This window comes from Ochotona princeps, chromosome 21 (assembly GCF_030435755.1).
Source record: "Ochotona princeps isolate mOchPri1 chromosome 21, mOchPri1.hap1, whole genome shotgun sequence".
NCBI lineage: Eukaryota > Metazoa > Chordata > Mammalia > Lagomorpha > Ochotonidae > Ochotona > Ochotona princeps.
The window spans coordinates 24,523,401-24,543,067 of record NC_080852.1 but is presented as its reverse complement, the minus strand read 5'-3'; the positions used below and the strand labels follow the sequence as shown (position 1 = coordinate 24,543,067).

Below are 19,667 nucleotides of genomic sequence, written 5' to 3'. Positions count from 1 at the left end.
TGTCCAACTCAATAGCAGTATATCTCAGGTTCAGAACTTCAAAAATTTATTTCAAGTAACCCTGGCCTTTTAGCAGTAACACAAAAAGTTCAGTACTTCCTGACAAATTGCTAATTACCAGTCTGGTATGTTCTGAAACAAGAAACAGTAAAAACTAAGTTAATACTTTTTAAAAAAAAAAAAAAGACTTATTTTAGGTTTATTTGGAAGGCAGAGTTATGGAGAAGAGACAGAAATATTTTCCATCTGCTGGCTTACTCCCCAAACAGCTACAACAGCCAATCCAAAGCCTGGAGCCAGGAGCTTCTTCCAGGTGCATGGTCTCAAGGACCTGAGCCATTCTCCACTGCTTTCTCAGGCCACAAGAAGGGAGCTGGATGGGAAGTGGAATAGCTACAATATGAACTGGTGCCCACATGCGATGCTGGCATTGCAGGCAGAGGCTTAGCTTACTATACCATGGCACTGGTTCTCTATCCACAAATTTTTTAAAATCACAGTCATGTTAAAAAAACAGAGGAGCTGGCCTAAGACAATATGAGCACTGATGAGTGGAATAACTAAAATGGGTTAAAACTCAGCAAAAAAAAAAAACAGTTGTTCATAATGATATGTAGAAAGAAAGGGGCCCGACAATGTGGTTTAAATTGCTAAACTGCAGCCTGCAGCAGCAGCATCCCACATGACATAATTATATCTACTATTAAAACAATTTTGGGCCCGGCGGCGTGGCCTAGTGGCTAAAGTCCTCGCCTTGAAAGCCCTGGGATCCCATATGGGCGCCGGTTCTAATCCCAGCAGCTCCACTTCCCATCCAGCTCCCTGCTTGTGGCCTGGGAAAGCAGTTGAGGACGGCCCAATGCATTGGGACACTGCACCCGTGTGGGAGATCCAGAAGAGGTTCCAGGTTTCCGGCATCGGATCGGTGCGCATCGGCCCGTTGCGGCTCACTTGGGGAGTGAATCATCGGACGGAAGATCTTCCTCTCTGTCTCTCCTCCTCTGTGTATATCTGGCTGTAATAAAACTAATAAATCTTTAAAAAAAAAATTTTAAAAAGGAGAGGGAAAAAAAGGCCTATAGAAAGTAAGTATGGCATGGTCTTGATAAATGTTGAATGACAGGCAATACAGAGGCTTGTTGTACTACTCTTTTTATATTTACGTATGCTTAAAATTCTTCACAGGAAAATGAACATTCCACACTAAAGTCGCCTTTCCCTAAATTTTAAAAGACATACGGGAAGATATATTTAAATACAAATATCTGGATATTATTAATTTATCTGAGCTCCCCACTCAACTTGGAGAAGTGCAGTAAGAGAGTAGCTGAGAAGAGGGAATAAGTTCTATGCCGCAGGATGGATGCGTTAAATGTATTTGCCACTTAGATACTGGTTCTTTCAGAAAATTCCTAGTGTTTCCTTGAAAGGTTAAATGAAAATACCAATAATAAGAGGCTGCCTTACTTAGCTTGAGTTTGGGAGAAGCTATGTCATCGTCGTCAGGAAGTGGGCCCAGCTCTTTCCTTTTATCCTTGAGTAACTTCTCCAGGATATGGGCATCATTATATACCTGTAGTTAAAAAAAAAAAAACACTCAAAATTATTTTCAGTTATTACTATACATATATATATATATATATGTAAAGCAGTTTAAAAAAAAAACAAGTAAATAACAAAATCATGGTCTCTGAAGGGAAGACCTTGGGCTCTCAAATGCTTGTTCTGTAAGTTTCCTAGATGATTCTAATACGTAGACATGCATGCAGTTTTTGAGAACTGCTTTAGAAGTGTCATTGCAGTTTTGGTTTTCCTTTGTTTTTGTTTTTTATTTTTAAAAGTTGATTTATTTACACTGAAAAGCCAGATATACAGAGAGAAGGAGAGACAGAGAAGATCTTCCATCCATTCACTCACACCCCAAGTGGCCACAACGGCTGGAGCTGAGCCAATCTGAAGCCAGGATCTAGGAGCTTCTTCTGAGCCTCCCACGTGTGCACAGGGTCCCAAGGCTTCTGGCCAGCCTCAACTGCTTTCCCAGGCCACAAACAGGGAGCTGGATGGGAAGTGGGGCTGCAGGAACAAGAACCGGCGCCCATAAGGCATTCCAGTGCGTTCAAGGCAAGGACTTTAGCCACTAGGATACCATATTGGGCCCATTGCTTCCTTTTTGTGTGAGTTTTTTTTTTTTTTCAAAAGTATTTATTTTAAAGGCAGAGTGATGGAGAGGTAGCCATGCACACATTCACCCACTCACATACCACCCACTCCATGATCATTTCTCTGTTGGATGACTTCTCAAATAACAACAACGCAGGGCTGGGTCAGAATAAAGCCAGGAGCCAGAAACTCTTCCATCTCCCACATGGGTAACAGGGGCCCAAGCACCCTGACCATTTTTCACTGTTGCCCCCGGCATATTAGGAAGCTGATCTGGAAGCAGAACAGCTGGAACTCAAAGTGGCCCTCTGGTAGGGGATACCAGCATTGCAAGCTGTGATGTCACCAAGCTGCATCACAATGTTGGCTCCTCTTGCAAGTTTTACTAGAAATAATGAAATAGATTTACACATATTAATTTCCTCAAAAATAAGTTTTCCCACAAGGCCATCAAGGTAGCTGTGGATTTAGTCCATTAGATACTAAAAATTTGATAATGGAAGAGCTCTACCTCAAATATTGTTAAATCCCAAATGTGAAGTCACAGTGTAGAATCTTGTCTAATAATCACCCGAGCTTTAGGTTCTTTCTCTGAAGACTGAGCCAAGGTAAATGTGGGCAGCTCTGCCTTGAGAGCCTCCCAGCAGAGGCAATGTTGACCCTGGACCACACACCGGAGCACAGGAACTGAGAGTAAGTAAGCCTCTTTACGGAAGCTTTTTTCTTTACCACTGTTACACAAGCAGTACAGTAGCTAGTGCAACTGAGAACAATGTAAATCCTTACAGTATAGAGAACCACTCCTCTGATTTATAAGCATCCTCAGTGCATCTTTATCTTCAAATACAATAGAAGAAAGGAAACATGTGATTTGAAAATGTTACTTTATTTTGGGGGGAATTAAAGTAGATAAAAGCATTTTTAAAAAGATGCATCTATTTTTATTATAAAGTCAGATCTACAGAAAGGAAAAACAAAGAGAAAGATCTTTGGTCCTCTGGCTCTCTCCCCAACTGGCTGCAAGGGTCTGAGCTGAGCTGAAGCAGGGAGCTAGGTGGGAAGTGGAGCACACCTGCGATATTAACCAGCACCCATAATACAGGATTCCAGTGAATTCAAGACAAAGACTTTAGTCACTAGGCTACCATGCTGGGCCTGATACAAGTATTTTTAAAAAGTTTTCTGATTTACTGATTTGAAAGACAGAGTGACAGAGGGAGGGGCTGCGAAGAGAGACAGACAGAAACAGACCCTTTCATATGCTGGTTTGTTCCTCAAATGGCCACAACCACCACACTGGCCCAGGCTGAAGCCAAGAGCAACAATCTGGATTTCCTACACAGATTGCAGGGATTCAAGCACATCAGCCATCATCAGCCATCATCTGCCCCTTAACCAGGTGCATGAAGAAAGCTGGGGTGGAAAGGAAGCAGCGAGGGCTCAAACTGGTACACTAATTCAAGCTGAGAGTACCCCAAGCGGCAGCTTAGTCCACTGAGCCACAAAGCCCACCCTAAATTAATGACTTAGAGGTGCTTTCAAAAAGGCACATTTTATTTTCACATAATCACATTATTTCATGTGCTAATTCCTCAGTCCAAATTAGCTTTCTTAACCCCACAACAACCCCAAATCCAAGTACTATTATTATTTGTTCTAATTCAGACATAGGAAAACTGGGACACAGGAAGGATGAATTACTGACACAATGATTATTAAAGCAGGATTCAAACCTAGGATGTCAGGTTACAAAGAATGTACTTCAAATCTTTAATCTTCACAATGTATTACCTCCCATTTTAAACAATTAAGGAACAAAGTGGCTTTCCCCCTGCTTTTCTTGACAGATTTACAGAGAAGCAAGACAAAGAGAAAGTTCATCCATCCATTGATTCACCCTTTTTTTTTTTTAAATAATGCCTGCAACGGCTAGAGTTGAGCTGATAGATCTGAAGCCAGGGGCCAGGACTTCTTGCAGATCACCCATGCAAGTGCAGGGTCCCAAGGCTTTGGCCCACCCTCTACTGCTTTCCCAGGTGTGGGAAAACATACCACAGATGGGCAGTGGAGCAGCTGGGACAAAAACCAGTGCCCATAAGGGATCCCAGCACTTGAAGTCAGGTAACTAGACAACTGAGTCATCCTGCTGGCCCTAAGAGACAAAATCTTAACCTAGGCATCAAGAATATCCAACTTGAGCACAAGAGTCAGAATGGGGCCAGTGGTCTGGGCTGGACATGACCATTGTGTCCATCGACAAGGGTGTGGACTGTGTCTGGGGCATGCCAGACTGTGCTAGACTCCAGGACCACTCATGAGAGCCAAGGTGGGTGTAAATGTGCTGCGCTAGGTCTCGGCTCCTACTAAGTCATGTGAGAGCTGCATCAGGGAGTACACCAGATGTTGCTGGGCTGTAACACCCAACAGTAAGAACTGGATTGGATGTGGGCCAGTTGGGCAAGGCCACTTTTCCTGCCAGGAGAGGAGGTAAATTAAGTAAGCCTGGGGAAAGAATTCACCGTTGTGTGTCAGATTAGTCTCTGGGAGGAGACCCAACAGACGAGCTTCGGGAACTCCTTTGTCAGGGCGCAATCTCTGCAAGTGAGCAAAAAAAACAAAGGCAAGGAGTACCCCAGACCAGGCCAGGTTTCAGTACCCACAGGCATACATGTGGCTCAGAGCTGGGGGAGGGTCAGGCTGGGCCAGTTCATAGCACCCACTGGCAGATCTGAGAACCAGGATGGGGTGCTGGACAGGCCAGGTTGGGCTACAACACCAGCCAGTTCACATTAGGGCCAGGACTGGGGGCTGACTACGCCGGGTTGGTTGGCAGCACGCACCAGCACAAGATGGAACAGGGACAGATAGGACCAGGCCAGGTTACAGCAATCACTGGCAAATGCCAAGGTAAGACGGGCCATGCCAGACTGGGCCACAGCACATATCAGCTCATGTGAGAAAGAGGGCGAGTGCGTGAGCCTAGTAGGGGAGTAGTGGGGACTTCCTGGCTGGGCCACTGCTCTTGCTGGTGAGAGTAAGAGCTGGGACTGGGGACAGACCAGGCTGGGCAGGGCTACAACACCTGGTGGCCTACATGTGAACTGGGTTAGGGGGTGGGCCAGGCTGGGCTAACTGACTATATACACTGGGGAATAAATGAGCCAGAGTAAGGGCAGGTGGGTTGGGCTTTGCCACAGCAGCTGGCAAGTGCTGGGACCGGGGGAATGTCCTGTTGAGCTAGACTGCAGAACTATCGAGAGTGCAAGATCTGAGGTAGGAAGTGGGTTCAAGGGGAGGCTGTGGGTACCTCTCTAACGAGCTGCAACTCCCATTGGTTAGCATGAGAAACAGGATTAGGGGCAGGCCTGGTTGGACAGGCAGTGACACCTGCTGGCATGAGTGTGGACTGGAGGGTGGAGTTCAGTTAGGCTTCAATGCCCAATGATGTATACGAGACCTGAATGGAATGTGGGGCAGATCAGACCAGTCCACTGCACATTCTGGCTGGCACAGGAACCAGAGCTGGGAGCCAGTCCAGTGGTGGTTACTGGGGGTCGTTCTGACTGTGCTGCACCTCCTTCTGGTGTACATGAAGGCCAAGCACGTGGTGGGAAGGTCTGAGCTGGGCCATGGCACCCACTGGTTTACAGAGGAAAGAGAGTAGAACAAATTGATCAACTACCCAGTGAAGGTTGACTGCAAATTTTGGGGTGAATGGAGATTCGGAGGTGGACTATGTCAGCCAAATGACCTTGGAAGGATTTCCTCATCCTTGGAGCAGCAATATCAACAGCATCTCAGAACTATCAAAACCACATCAGCAGAACCCTCAGAACATGCTTCACAATGGGAACCCTGGGATGACATTGGGTGGCTGTTCCCCATCCTAGGGTACTGAGGTGGTTGGGAGGCTGGGCGTGGTTTCTCCCCTTGATTTCCTCTATCCCCCAGATACAGGAAGAAAAAGAAAATGCGGGCCCGGCGGCGTGGCCTAGCGGCTAAAGTCCTCGCCTTGAAAGCCCCGGGATCCCATATGGGCGCCGGTTCTAATCCCAGCAGCTCCACTTCCCATCCAGCTCCCTGCTTGTGGCCTGGGAAAGCAGTTGAGGACGGCCCAATGCATTGGGACACTGCACCCGCGTGGGAGACCCGGAAGAGGTTCCAGGTTCCCGGGATCGGATTGGCGCGCACCGGCCCGTTGCGGCTCACTTGGGGAGTGAATCATCGGATGGAAGATCTTCCTCTCTGTCTCTCCTCCTCTGTGTATATCTGGCTGTAATAAAATCTTTAAAAAAAAAAAATAAATAAATAAAAATAAAAATAAAAAAAAAAAGAAAATGCGTAAACAATGGTCTTGCCCACTTTCCCCTGATGCTCAACCCTTCCCATCCTGATCAACTATGCAAACATCATCAATATTAAAAAATAAAATAATAATAATAATAATAATCCACCTGGAGCCAATACCATGGCATAGTACGTTAAATCTCTGCTAGTAATGCCAACAGCCCATGTGGGCACTGCTTTGAGTCCTGGCTGCACCACTGCCGATCCACCTCCTTGGTAATGGCCTGGGTTAACAGCAGATGATGGCTTAAGTTCTTGGGCCCCAACACCCTTGTGGAAACCTGGAAGAAGCTCCTGCCTCCCGGCTTTGGATTGGCCTACCTCTGGTCATCGAACCCATTTGTGAATGATTCAGAAGATGGAAAAATGTCTGTCTCCTTTTCTTTTTGTAATTCTGCCTTTCAAATAAAAATGAAGATGTATTTTTTTAAATTGTGACCAACCAAAGATGGACTCCCAGTGAAACAGTTGAAAATATCATGATAGTAGGATCCTGGACTCTCTGACATTGTCCATGCCTACAATGTCGGGAAACTCTGTGAAAGATGGACTTATGACTGTCTATGAAGGACCACCCATTGTAATACTAGAGGGAAAATCAATAGGGGGAGAAAGAGATTTAGGAAGGGGGACAGGAAATCCCAGAGCCCATGGAACTGTACCATAAAACAATAATAATTTCAAAAAATTGTGACCAAAAGAATTAAAAAAAAAAAAAAAAAAAAGAACAACTACCTAAAGTTAGGTCTCCAAAGTTGGTTTCTCAAAATACATTATTTGTCAGTACCCAAAGAAAATGTGCCACCCAAAGACCACCTCCTGCCTCATCCTTACCTGGGAGCCCTCCTCATTGTAGTGTCTGGCATTTCGAAACATCAGCTTCATGTCTTCTATCATTCCCTCTTCACCTGCATATTTGTCATTGCGGATGTTATGCTCAATTATTTTTAGGTCCATTGGCTCTAAGATGATTTTATAATAATCAGGATAGTCCTTTTTGGATGGTTTAACCATGAACAGATCACAAAGTCTTCTGCCTGAACCTGGCTCTCGAGCTTCAAGAACAACATTGAATAAGATTTTCATTCGCTGCTTTCTTATGTTCTTCTTACTGTTTGGGTAGGAGGAGGGCAGAAGAAGGAAAAAATGAGAAGAGTTTCCTTTATATAAGGATGAACATGAAATGAAACAAATTAATCTTGTGGGGAGGCGCTTCATAATGATTAAAATTTGTTGATTACATAATGCCACAAACACAGCATGCTGGAAGCTATAAGTAAACATTAGGAAAAATTTAAAACAGTAAAAATACAGTGACACTGACAGGAGAGGCCAAATCTATTTAGAACATTTCACAAAATTCAATGTTTAAAAAAAGAATCTGACACCAAAACAAAATAAACTTCTATAATCAATTGAAATACTACTTTTAAGACAAACAGAACAAAAGTTCAAGGAAACTGATGATTCCCTATTGTTAACATCCTAACTTCCAAACAAACTAACAAAGAAAAGCAGTCTAACAAAGAGAAACATTCTATTTGTCAAGACAATCACCCCTGAACACCTATACATCCTGGATGCCAGAGAACAAAAGGAGACCACCTTGGTGTCTCAATAACCGGCATGTCTCTCTTGCATTAACCTTGTTACGGATAGCCCTTGCTCCACCTACGTGTTATCTCACAATCCCAACCTAACTTAAAGAAGAGATGCTCTGTGATTCACCTGAGTTTTTATTTTCATCCTTGATATGACTCCTGTTTTCTTCTCAAACTGACCACCATGAAATGTGATGCTGAAAAAGTGATGAGTGGTAGGAAAAAGTACAGGGAACTACATATTAAAATTCAAAGTTTAACAGGGGACTGGATAAAGGTAATGGGCACAAAAGGTAAACTTGCTGCCTGGGATGCCCACATCCCATATTGGAGTGCTGAGCTGAGTTCCAGACTCTAGGCTTCTGATCCAACTTCCTGTTAATGTGTCTGAGAGGCAGCTGATGAGGGTCAAGTATTTGGGTTCCTGCCTGTGACTGGCCTGGAGATCCAGGCTTGGTTGTTGCAGGCATTTTGGGGGAGTGAGTCGTTAGATGAAAGATTTCTTTCTTCCCTATTTCTTCCCCTCCTTCTCTTATTGGTATTTCCAAAATACCAATAAAATCATCAGAATTAAACAAATTCCTGATAGTTCTTGTACATGACAAGAACTGAACTAACAAGCGGACCAAGAGAGCAGTCTTGTGACCCAAGTGTTGAGAAACTCTTTGAGGTTAAATCATTGGTTCAAGGTAAACTGCTCAAGAGTTTATCAGGAGAGGCAATCTAGTATGATTTACAACTAGCTGTTCTTACATCTTCAGGACATTGGTAAAGAAATTTTAGCCATGTTACAGTTAGATAGGAGGAACAAATACTGGTACAGACAGAATTTGTAATAATATATATTTAAAAATAGCAAGGAGAGGACTTTTAATGTATTTACCACAAAGAAATGATAAATGTCTGAGGTGCTTTCCAATAAAAATAAAATAAATCTTTAAAAAAAAAGTCTTAGGTGACAGATACACTAATTACTGATTTGATCATTTCACAATGTATTAAAACATCACGTTGCGGTGGTAAATAGATATGTATAATACCAAAAAACAAATTCTAGCCATTCTCTAACCAAAAACTCCAAGTATGAAGAGTCAGGTAGATAACTATAAGTAAATTTTAAAACATCTATTTCCTACCCTCATAAATTGAAGGACTTTATTACTGAAGCAAACTACATGGTTGCAGTACTTATTTCAGTCCAGTCCTCAGACTACATGAACTACTGCTGAGCCATGAAGAAGTCAAAGCCACAAATTTTTTCTCCAAGATTCAAGATACGTTTCTAAAAATTGGAGACAAAACTCAAAGAATAATCACAAGTCAAAAACTAAATATTTACTATTAAGATTTTTAATTGTCTCAAAGATGCCTATTTCCCCAACATCATGGAACTCAGGACAAAGTAAAAATGAGCTGTTCAGGAGAGAAAAAGAAAAGATCCACTGATAGGTTGAGATCATGCTCATCACTTGCTTCCATTCAAGGTCCCAAGGTCGCGCTTACCATTTTTTCTTGTACTACTTCCCTATGTATCTGTGAAATGTCTACTAGATTGTGATGAAGTAGAAGAAACGTAATCTAGTGAAAACTATTTCTCCAGAGTATCCTAGGGAGATGATGTGAGAGGAAGATTTCCCTCAATCTGGTTATCTAATAAATGGACAAAGGAAGCTTCATCAAAACTTTAACAATCTGAGCAGACGATTAGAGGACAAATGCCTGTAATCTTCAAAGGAAAATTTTAGAATTTGAATTCACTGCAACTTATACTAGGGACAGTTATGATTTGTTTAGGTCTCACATGTGAACTGGCTTTAAATTATAAGACTGAAGAATTCAATTTTCAGGTCCTGTGCTTACAAAATCTCTTCAATAATCAACTAACAGTACAACCAATTCTAATTTCAGAAATCCACTCAATGCAACAGAGTTTGGTTAAGATCCTGACCTGGACTAGGATTTCTATTTCTTTCCAGATTTTAGCATGCCACCAAATTACTACTAGCTTTTTTTGTTTGTTTGTTTATTTTTTTGTATGAAGCTACTATAAATATTCCCATCTGGAAGTAAATATAGGACAGACTTTTATGAGACAGAAGAGGGAAATTCTTCAATTGGATTTTGCCAACAAAGTACAATAACTTCAAATCATCTATTATCCCAAACTCAGAAAATCACACTTGGTAGTTCTGAATGCAACATATCCAGAAGCCAAATCTACCTGCAGATAAAAAACTTCAAGGACCTGGCATGATGGCTCAATTAGCTAAGCCTCTAACTGCAAGTGCTGGGATCCCATATAAGTGCTGGTTCATGTTTCTGCAGCTCCACTTTCTATCCAGCTCCCTGCTTGTGATCTGGGAAAGCAGTGGAGGACGGCCCAAAGCTTTGGGACCTTGCACCAATGTGGGAGATAATGGAGAAAGCTCCTGGCTCCTGGATTCAGATCAGCTCAGTTCCAGCTGCTGCAGCCATTTGGGAAGTGAACCAGCAGATGGAAGATCTTTCTGACATTTCTCTCTGTATATCTGACTTTCCAATAAAAGTACATAAATCTTTAAAAAAGAAAACAATCTGTTCCAGCAACTGAAATTTACTGTTTAAACACTCATATTACTAATATCCTTTCTCCATTTGTATCATTCATTCCCTGAAAAAGAGGGAATGATGTATAATTTTATCTTCATGCTCTAAATTCTACTTAGTATTTCTACTACTAGGTTCACTTACAACCTTCTCCACACAGGTACAATTATCTTATTCTGTTTACATTTTCCCCTCAGGTCCTTATATTGCTTTTGAGAGTGAGCACCACCAGTAAACTAACTCTAGCTAACAAACAAACAAACCCCTCAGAATTGAACTCATTTAATAACTGTATTAGCTTGGTTGGCCAATATGTTTGCTTTATCTTTTTCCAGTGTGGATGATGGATCTTATTATAATATCTGTGAGTACAGAAAGCTTCAACTACTTCTTGAAATGATACAAACTGCATTACAAAAAATTAATTACCAGAGGACCCTGTTTGATACTTTTTGGCTGTTGTTTTCAATGTCATTTTACTTTTTAGCTTCATCATGGACTCCTCTATAAATCCTATCTCCCTGTCAGACTATTAACAGTGAATAGCTTATTCATTTAACTCTGCTTTTGGAAAGGTGCATAAAATTAAACCTTATTTTTTCTTAAGCATCATCTTACAGTGTATGAAAGCAAAATATATGTTATAGCAACTCAAAACCAAGGTTGGTCATCCTCAAGGGGCCCATTTATGGGAAAACCAATTAAGATCATAAAATTTATTCAGATAAACATATGCTTTTAGGATTTTCTAGACGAGCCATAAAGGCGTTGTGCTAACAAAATCAGTGTATTATAGCAATTTTCTAATATATGTCAGTGTCTTGACAAACGAATATCTCTTATAATTGTATAAAGAGTATGAGCCAGGAGAGGCTCTGTTTTGAATTCCTAGTTTTCTAGGCTCACCACCAAAACCATTCTGCCTAACGGAAGCCAATCTGAACAGAGGAATGTCAGTTAAATCCTGATCTTCACTCATCAAGTTCTAAAGGACTTCCGCAGTGCTTTTTGACCTGATTTTTCTTTCATTTTTTTTAATAACCTTTAGTACCGAGCCTAATATTCTGGCCATCTTTTCAAATGTACTTATTGTTTCCAAATACACTACTTATTACATTTGCATGTATAAATCATTCTTATTTATAACCATATCTACCACTCCTACCACGTCTAAACATTACACACTGTCATTTAATTTTTCAAACTCTGAGAAGCAAATGGAACTACCACTACAACTCTGTAATGTAAAAACAGACTTAGAGAGATGAAACGAGATGAAACCTAAGGCCACAGAGTGAATAATCAGGACACTCCTATCAGCTGCCAAGCACCAGGTTCCTTTGATCGTGTCCCTCACTTTTCCCAGAGTTGCTGCTTATCAACGACCTTCTAATCAATGTCAACTCTGTTCAAAGGCCTTAGAGCTGCAATGGTACTTGCCGTTAAGCTAAGTAAATGGAAAGGTTCTTCACTTTACGAACCTTACTACATTTACCTTCAAGTTTTTAAGACCTAAAATCTTTTGTTTCAATGAGTCTTCCAGACTGGTAACCTGAGAAAAACAAAATAAAATACACCAAGTTCCAATGTCAACAGGTACTACTTCAAAATAACCAGAACTACAATTACCAAGTACTCACGGCATCCAAGCTCAGTTCTGCAAGTGTTACACATGTTAATCAATTTGTCCTCATAGCAATCCTGTGTAGGTACTGTCACTGCCTCCCTCTAGAGAGGAAAAGCTAATATGTGGTCTAGATTACAGAACTCACAAGAACAGAGGGTGTGTGCTCAGGCCAGCTGTTAAAAAGCTGATTAAGACGGCCCTATTCCACCTCAACTGTCAGGGTTCCACCAGCAACTCTTATCTTCTGATTTCGTATTCCTGTTAATCTGGGAGGCAATGGTGATGGCTCAAGTAACTGGGTTTCTGCTACCCCAGCAGGAGACTTGGATTAAGTTCCCAGCTCCAGGCTTCATCCAGGCTGTCTTGGTCATTATGTGCATTTGGGGAGAGAACCAGCAAATGAAGTACTCTTATCAATCTTTCTCTTAAACAAATGAAAAACAAAAAAGAATATGGGATCTGAAGTTGGGCAGCTAGACTCCAGAGCTCAGGGATACAATCCTACTTAATTAAGATCCAACATTCTTGTTTTTACTACTACCTGGAGAGTATTATACACTGTACAAGACTTAAGAAAAAAACGGGGCCCGGCGGTGTGGCCTAGTAGCTAAAGTCCTTGCCTTGAAAGCCCCGGGCTCCCAAACGGGTGCTGGCTCTAATCCTGGCTGCTCCACTTCCCATCCTGCTCCCTGCTTGTGGCCTGGGAAAGCAGTTGAGCACGGCCCAAAGCTTTGGGACCCTGCACCCGCGTGGGAGACCCGGAAGAGCTCCTGGCTCCTGATCGGCACAGCACCAGCTGCTGCGCTCACTTGGGGAGTGAATCATCGGACAGAAGATCTTCCTCTCTGTCTCTCCTCCTCTCTATATACCTGACTTTGTAATAAAAATAAATAAATCTTTAAAAAAAAGAAAAGAAAAAGGCTATAATCCATGATCTTTTTCTTAATTTAAGGATTTATATATTTATTTGAAATGTAGTTATAGAGACGGTGTGAAACAGAAAGAAGATCCTCCATCTGCTGGTCCACACACTAAATGACTGCAATGGCCAGGACTGGAACAGGCTGAAGCCAGGGACTATGAGTTTTATCTGTGTCTACCATGTGGGTATAGGGGCCCAAGAGCTTGGGCCGTTTTCCATTGCTTTCCCAGGTGCATCAGTAGGGAGCTGGGTTCAAAGTGGAGCAGCCAGGACACAAAGTGGTGCCCTTATATTATGCCAGCATCCCAGGTAGCAGCTAAAATTGTTTTGCCAGAATGCTGGCCCCAAGGCCTTTTTCTTGAATATACCATCTAATTAAAAATATTTTCTTAAAAAAATATTAGGAATATGACAATAATCACTTTCTAGTTTTGTAGAATGGATTACATATGGCAGCAACACGTAGACAACTATAAAACACCAAACTTTCAAGAAATAACATCGTGGGGAAATATTCTTTCCTAAAGCTATTTGGGCACTTGTGCAACACTCCTATGCAAGTACACAGTTGTGTACTTCTCGAAATTATTTTACTGCAGCGCTTCTATGCAATTTCATGCTTTCAATCTGCTTCTCTCCTTGGTCAGTAAGTTCCTGGAAGATGGAAAACTGAATACTCTCTTTCAGGACTTGTAAGAATAGTCTCCTGATGTGTAAACAACTGACTGTGAATGTCACACAGCAAATGTTAAAACAAAAATGCTGCACAATTATCACTAGCACTATGACATGGCAACTCACAGGTTGGTTTTAAAATCCTAAATAAAGAACATGCAAAAAAAAAAAAAGGTGGATGATATTTAAAGAAATGAGACTTGGACAAGACCAGAGATGAGGAAATGCATTCATGCTTGTGCATCAACCCAGAGCACAGGTGCCCGCATGCACTGACATCATTTGGATGGTCAATGGTTTCCATCCCTCTACCACCCCAAACCAGTAAAGTATACCACTGAAAGGGATAAGCACCTGCCTGCTCCTGGTCACCAGCAATGCTACCATATTAGCTCTTCTTTTAGTTACAGGAGCATAGCCATAATGACTGGTAAGGAAGTTTTCTGCCTCCAGCAAACCTAACAATAAACTTAAACTACTCCTGAACACATCTAGTTTGGCAGAATTTACTTTACTAACTAAACTTTTAGCTGTGTTGCTTCCCTTATTCAAATAAACTGGTGTCCAAATACTTTTTTTCATATGCTTACGGCTTTGCTTTCCCCCTAATCAGTACTGAACATGCCGAAAAAGAATTACACCTTTTACAGTATGTTTATGCATAAAAAAGAACTGCACACCTGGATAGCCTCCTGAGACCCAACATCTCACTGTCATGAGTGTTCCTGGGAAAGCAGAAACAAACATTACATGTGAAGAGAAATAAAACAAGCAACATTGGAGGGTCATGCAAAAACCAAATATGGTCGAGAAAAAGAGGATTATTCAGTCTGAAGGATAAAAGATTGTAATATTTGGAATACTTCAACATGGAAGACAAAATGAATTTTTCGGGTCATGTGGTGGGGAAAAAGAATGCACTCCCAGAAGGAAGAGAACATACCCGTATCCAATTTTTCTCACACTTTGTTATTAAAACAAAAACAAGGCAAAGATAGAATCATACACACACAGTATCTAGGAGTGAAGTCAACTGGCCCTCACATTGCTGGCCAAGCTGTCACTTCCCTGGCTTCTGGAGAAGCTGGTTTCTTATTGCCAAAACTTCTCACCATAACTACCTTCTAAAAGGCTCATAATGCTATTTTCTTTTTGATAGCCCAAAATACAGGACTTAAATTCTCTCAGTCACTGTATGCCCCCTCATGCCTTCACCCTGCATTTTGTCTTTTTCTCTTCAGGCAGAAGATTATAGCTGTTCTTTCTCTATTTGGGTACTCCACTTTGTTTTACGGAACACTTCCTGGGAAATCTGTTCATAGGAGACTTTCTGTCTGAAATGGGATTGTATAATTTCAAGAACATAAAGCTTATTGTTTTTCTTAATTTTTTTGACAGCAGATTTTAGCGCAATAATTTCATCTGAGTGTCCCACAAACTACAAGCCAATAAAAACTTTATGGATCTGGCTTGAGTGAATGCTTCCTTAGAAAATTCTTTTTGTAACACCTGCTATCTTAAGATCTCTCTGTTTTCATCTAGTGCTGGCACTAACTGTACCATCACTTTTCCCTCCATTACCTTCTTTTGCCTGAGAAGTATTTATCTTTGATTGGTGACTGATCTGGAAAACACAGGTGATGCTGAAGTGGAATTATATAATTACACTCAAAGATGTTCTTGATGTGATGTCTCTGATCTGGTTTCACATTTTTCCTCCGTGGTCCCTGGTATAACAAGGAATTAAGAACTTGGAAGGATGAAATTCATAGGCCAGTAATGGAGGAGACTCACATCTCACAGTACACCAATCAATCTAGTTACCATGGCACAGCACAGCAAAGTTAAAAAACAAAAAACAACAACAACAACAACAAAAAAAAAACCTTTCCCAACTGTTCTTTGTAAGAGGGACAGACAAGACAGCTTATTCTTTCTAATTCACTTTTTAAAATCTTCTGATCTTAGATCTGGCAAAGCTTCTACAGAAATCTGTCAATAGCTACAAATGACTTCATCATTGATTCTGAATGTGACAAGCCCTGCTATTTATTCCTTGTTTGGGATTTTCTTCCCTGGACAGACTGCTGCTGCAAAAATCGTAAGACAACTAACGGTGAGAGAGAATGTGTTCCACAATGATCAGGCCAGAAAAACTTTATTTGGAAGGCATAGATATAAGAGATGGTCTTGCGTGATTTCTTACACTTGTCTAGCTTCAGAATCTTACAGTAAGGTTCCATTCCATAAAATCCATTAGGAAAGAAACAGGGGCTGAAAAAAGTTAGAAAGAAACAAACAAAACCAACCCTATATCTATCTTAACACTGTATGAACTATTAAGAAATTATGATCTGGTAGTTTCCAACCTTACATTCTTAGAATGGCAAAGAAACATCACAGTAAAAGGGAAAAACAAAGGGCCACAGCAATGACGTGGCAGCACTGAAAGTCTCCTTACCTTTCCTACTTGGAATTCACCACGCTGAAATGACCCAAATCACATTTTAGCAGTATTCTTAAAATGCCATATTAAATAAATAAAGAAAAAAGCCTGGACAGCTCAAAAAACAACAACAACAAAAAAGTTCTTTCAAGCCACATATGATAATGTCCAGCTATGTCATCCAAAAGCTTTATGGTACTCATAAAACAAAAAAAGCAAATAATCTGTATTACAAAAAATATGAAAGGTAAGTATCAAATATTTAAAGCTTGAAGAATTATTCCTACTTGATAGCTTGACTTTTTTTTGTCTCTGCAATCGTCTAAAAAAGAATAACTAGGAACAGAGATGCTTCTGAAGAGAAAAAGTATATACCTTTTTCTTTTGGCACTACCAGTGTCAGAGGTGGCTGATGAGATCATGCTGTCTCCGTCCTCAATGTCGTCTCTTCTCGCGAGCTCCTTCTTCTTTGCCTAGAAACAGAGCAGATTCTGGCAGTCAAGCTCACTCAGCTGAATGTTGAATGTTAAAGATATATTAGATATACTAGATTTACTCAGAAAACCACCAGCCTCTTCCAGGTCCTCCATGGGGGCTTAGGGCCCCAAAGCTTTGGGTCATCCTCAATTGCTTTCCCAGGCCACAGGCATGGAGCTTAAACGGGAGCAGGGACTAGAACTGGAGCCCATATGGGATTCCACCATGTGTAAGGCGAGGACTTTAGCTGCTAGGCTACTGAGCTGAGCCCTCAGATCTAATTTTTAAGACATGCATTTTAAAGACATTGTGCTTTTTTTTTTTTTTTTTTTTAAGATTTATTTTATTTTTATTACAAAGTCAGATATACTGAGAGGAGGAGAGACAGAGAGGAAGTGGAGCTGCCGGGATTAGAACCAGCGGCCATATGGGATCAAGGCGAGGACCTTAGCCACTAGGCCATGCTGCCGAGCCCTAAAGACATTGTGCTTAACATAGCTGAACATACAAGCACAGCTGACTTAGGAAATACATGTCCACAGAGCACTGAAAAGAAAACATCTGAAACAGCTCTAAGGATCATAGTGTTCAGCACAAAAAAATGATTCCATGGGGGACCTAACACTGCCTTTATTGCTTCCTTGCTTCAAGATTCTCTCAAAAACTGTGATACACTCAATTTGTACTTCATATATTCTTTAAAAAAAAAAAAAAGGATTATTTGAGTCAGAGTTAGAGAGAGAGCAAGCTCTTCCTCTGGTCTTGCACGTGGGTGCAGCAGGGTCACACTCTTCTGTTTTCGCAGGCACATTAGCAGGAAGCTGGATAGGAAGTGGAGCAGTTGGGTCTTGAATTGGCACCAGTACAGAATGTGAACATCACAGCGAGCAGCTTCACCCCTCCAACCACAATACTAACTCCTGTGTTAAAGCCCCTACTTGTCCATGACCTCAGATTTTTCCAAGTGTGCTTCTCAGGGAGGATCTAATAAAGTGACGAACACTACCCTAAGATAGGATCAGCTCTACTTTAACAAAGTCCAGAACCTGAAGGAATAAAACATAAATAATGGGGCCCAGCACAGTGGCCTAGTAGCTAAAGTCCTTGCCTTAAACATGCCGGGATCCCAAACGGGTGCTGGCTCTAATCCCGGCAGCTCCACTTCCCATCCAGCTCCATGCTTGTGGCCTGGGAAAGCAGGCGAGGATGGCCCAAAGCTTTGGGACCCTGCACCCGTGTGGAAGACCTGGAGGAAGTTCCTGGCTCCTGACTTCGGATCGGCGTAGCACCGGCTGTTGCGGCCACTTGGGGAGTGAATCATCAGACTGAGGATCTTAGTCACTGTCTCTCCTCCTCTCTATATACCTGCCTTTCCAATGAAGATAAATAAATCTCAAAACACACACACACACACACACACACACACACACACACACACAGCCTAAATAATGGAATACCTGTGACTGCAAAGGGTATCACCTACAGGCAAAACCCTGCTATCTTCACTAACAAAACTAATTCCTTTTAAACTATTACTATTATTCTGTATGGCCTTGACAATTAAAAAATAAACAAGAAACAAAAATCTCAGCATTATCTGTGGTAGAAATGAACAGTCTGATACAGATGGGAGGGACAACCAAACATCTTAAAAGAACATGCGTGGGATTATTTATTCATATATACAACACATTTAACAAAAACAAGAAGCCATACCTGCATGACTTGCTGTAATTTTAGAACTCGCTTATAGATGGCCGAATTGGGAACATTATAGCGTTTGGCATTTTCAAACATTAAATTCAGGTCACACTCCAAATGATCTAAAGTTTCATATTCTTGATTCTTTAGCTTTGTTCTGTGAAAGAAAAACAAGGTTTCATTATGAACATTGTGACACAGTCTCCCTGAAAATTCAATGCAAAAATTTTGATAAAGACTAGATGGTCTCTTTACCAGTGACACTGATTAGAGGATTTGAAAATAATTTTCAAGACATAAAATGAGGAGGCAAAAGCACCACCATATTCAGGCCATATGAGAGTTTACTTAAAAACGCAGAAGCAATAAAAGTTACATGGTCAATTTGGAAACACATACACAAGGAAAACACTAATGGAAAAACTCTAGTAATGGGTAATATGCAAACTTTGAGAAGGCAAAAATTATGGAGATTCGGAGCCACTAGGAAGAATCTGGATGAACTATCCAATTTGTTTAATTTTCAAGAGTATTTTTCTTTATTTAAAAAGCAGAGATAATTGAGAGACAGAAAAAGAGACAGAGGAAGCAAGAAAGAAACATATAATATATTCTCCACCTGTTCGGTTTATTCCTTAACTGCCCAAAACAGCATTATATTTCCATAGCACTTAAAATCTAACACCTGAACTGAATTAGCCATTTCATGCCACTCAACAGCACAGCAATAATGGTTATCACATTGGACACTAGAAGACAAAAGAACAGTTTCATAAGCAGAAAGTTCTAGTGAACAGCACTGCCCTAGACTTTGTTTTTCTGTGGAACACAATAATGGAAGAGAACAAAGTACAGTGAGTCTCCCTATCAGACACCCCTGGTTCAGTGTCCTTGGAAACAATCAGACACTCTGAAAACCGACCCTTTCAAATTGCAGTGTGTGTTCAGCCTTACTCACTTGCTTTTCTTCATACTCCTCAATTTGCATGCCAAGAAGAAGGTACAGAATGACTATTTAAGTAGCAAAGTTTACATCAGAAAGCTTTCTAACTTGAAAAAAGGTGCTGGTTAGGGAATTAGGGAAGGGGAGACAGCACCATGGCATAGAAGGTTCAGTCTCTGTCT

At 41.2% G+C, this 19,667-nt stretch overlaps 1 protein-coding gene across 10 annotated transcripts in view; it reads right to left on the bottom strand.

Annotated features, from left to right (window-relative positions):
- The window catches only part of PBRM1 (polybromo 1), a 95,684-nt gene that overhangs the window by 40,271 nt on the left and 35,746 nt on the right, over nt 1-19,667 (bottom strand). For 9 of the 10 annotated variants that reach the window (XM_058678646.1, XM_058678648.1, XM_058678651.1 and 6 more), the window contains 4 exons: nt 18,558-18,699; nt 16,740-16,837; nt 7,342-7,618; nt 1,468-1,573 (listed from right to left, as the gene is read on the bottom strand). In XM_058678646.1, the coding sequence (XP_058534629.1) occupies nt 1,468-1,573; nt 7,342-7,618; nt 16,740-16,837; nt 18,558-18,699 (623 nt within the window). Of the gene's footprint in view, nt 1-1,467; nt 1,574-7,341; nt 7,619-14,598; nt 14,644-16,739; nt 16,838-18,557; nt 18,700-19,667 lie in introns of all 10 variants that reach the window. The other variant, XM_058678650.1, reaches the window with a different exon arrangement.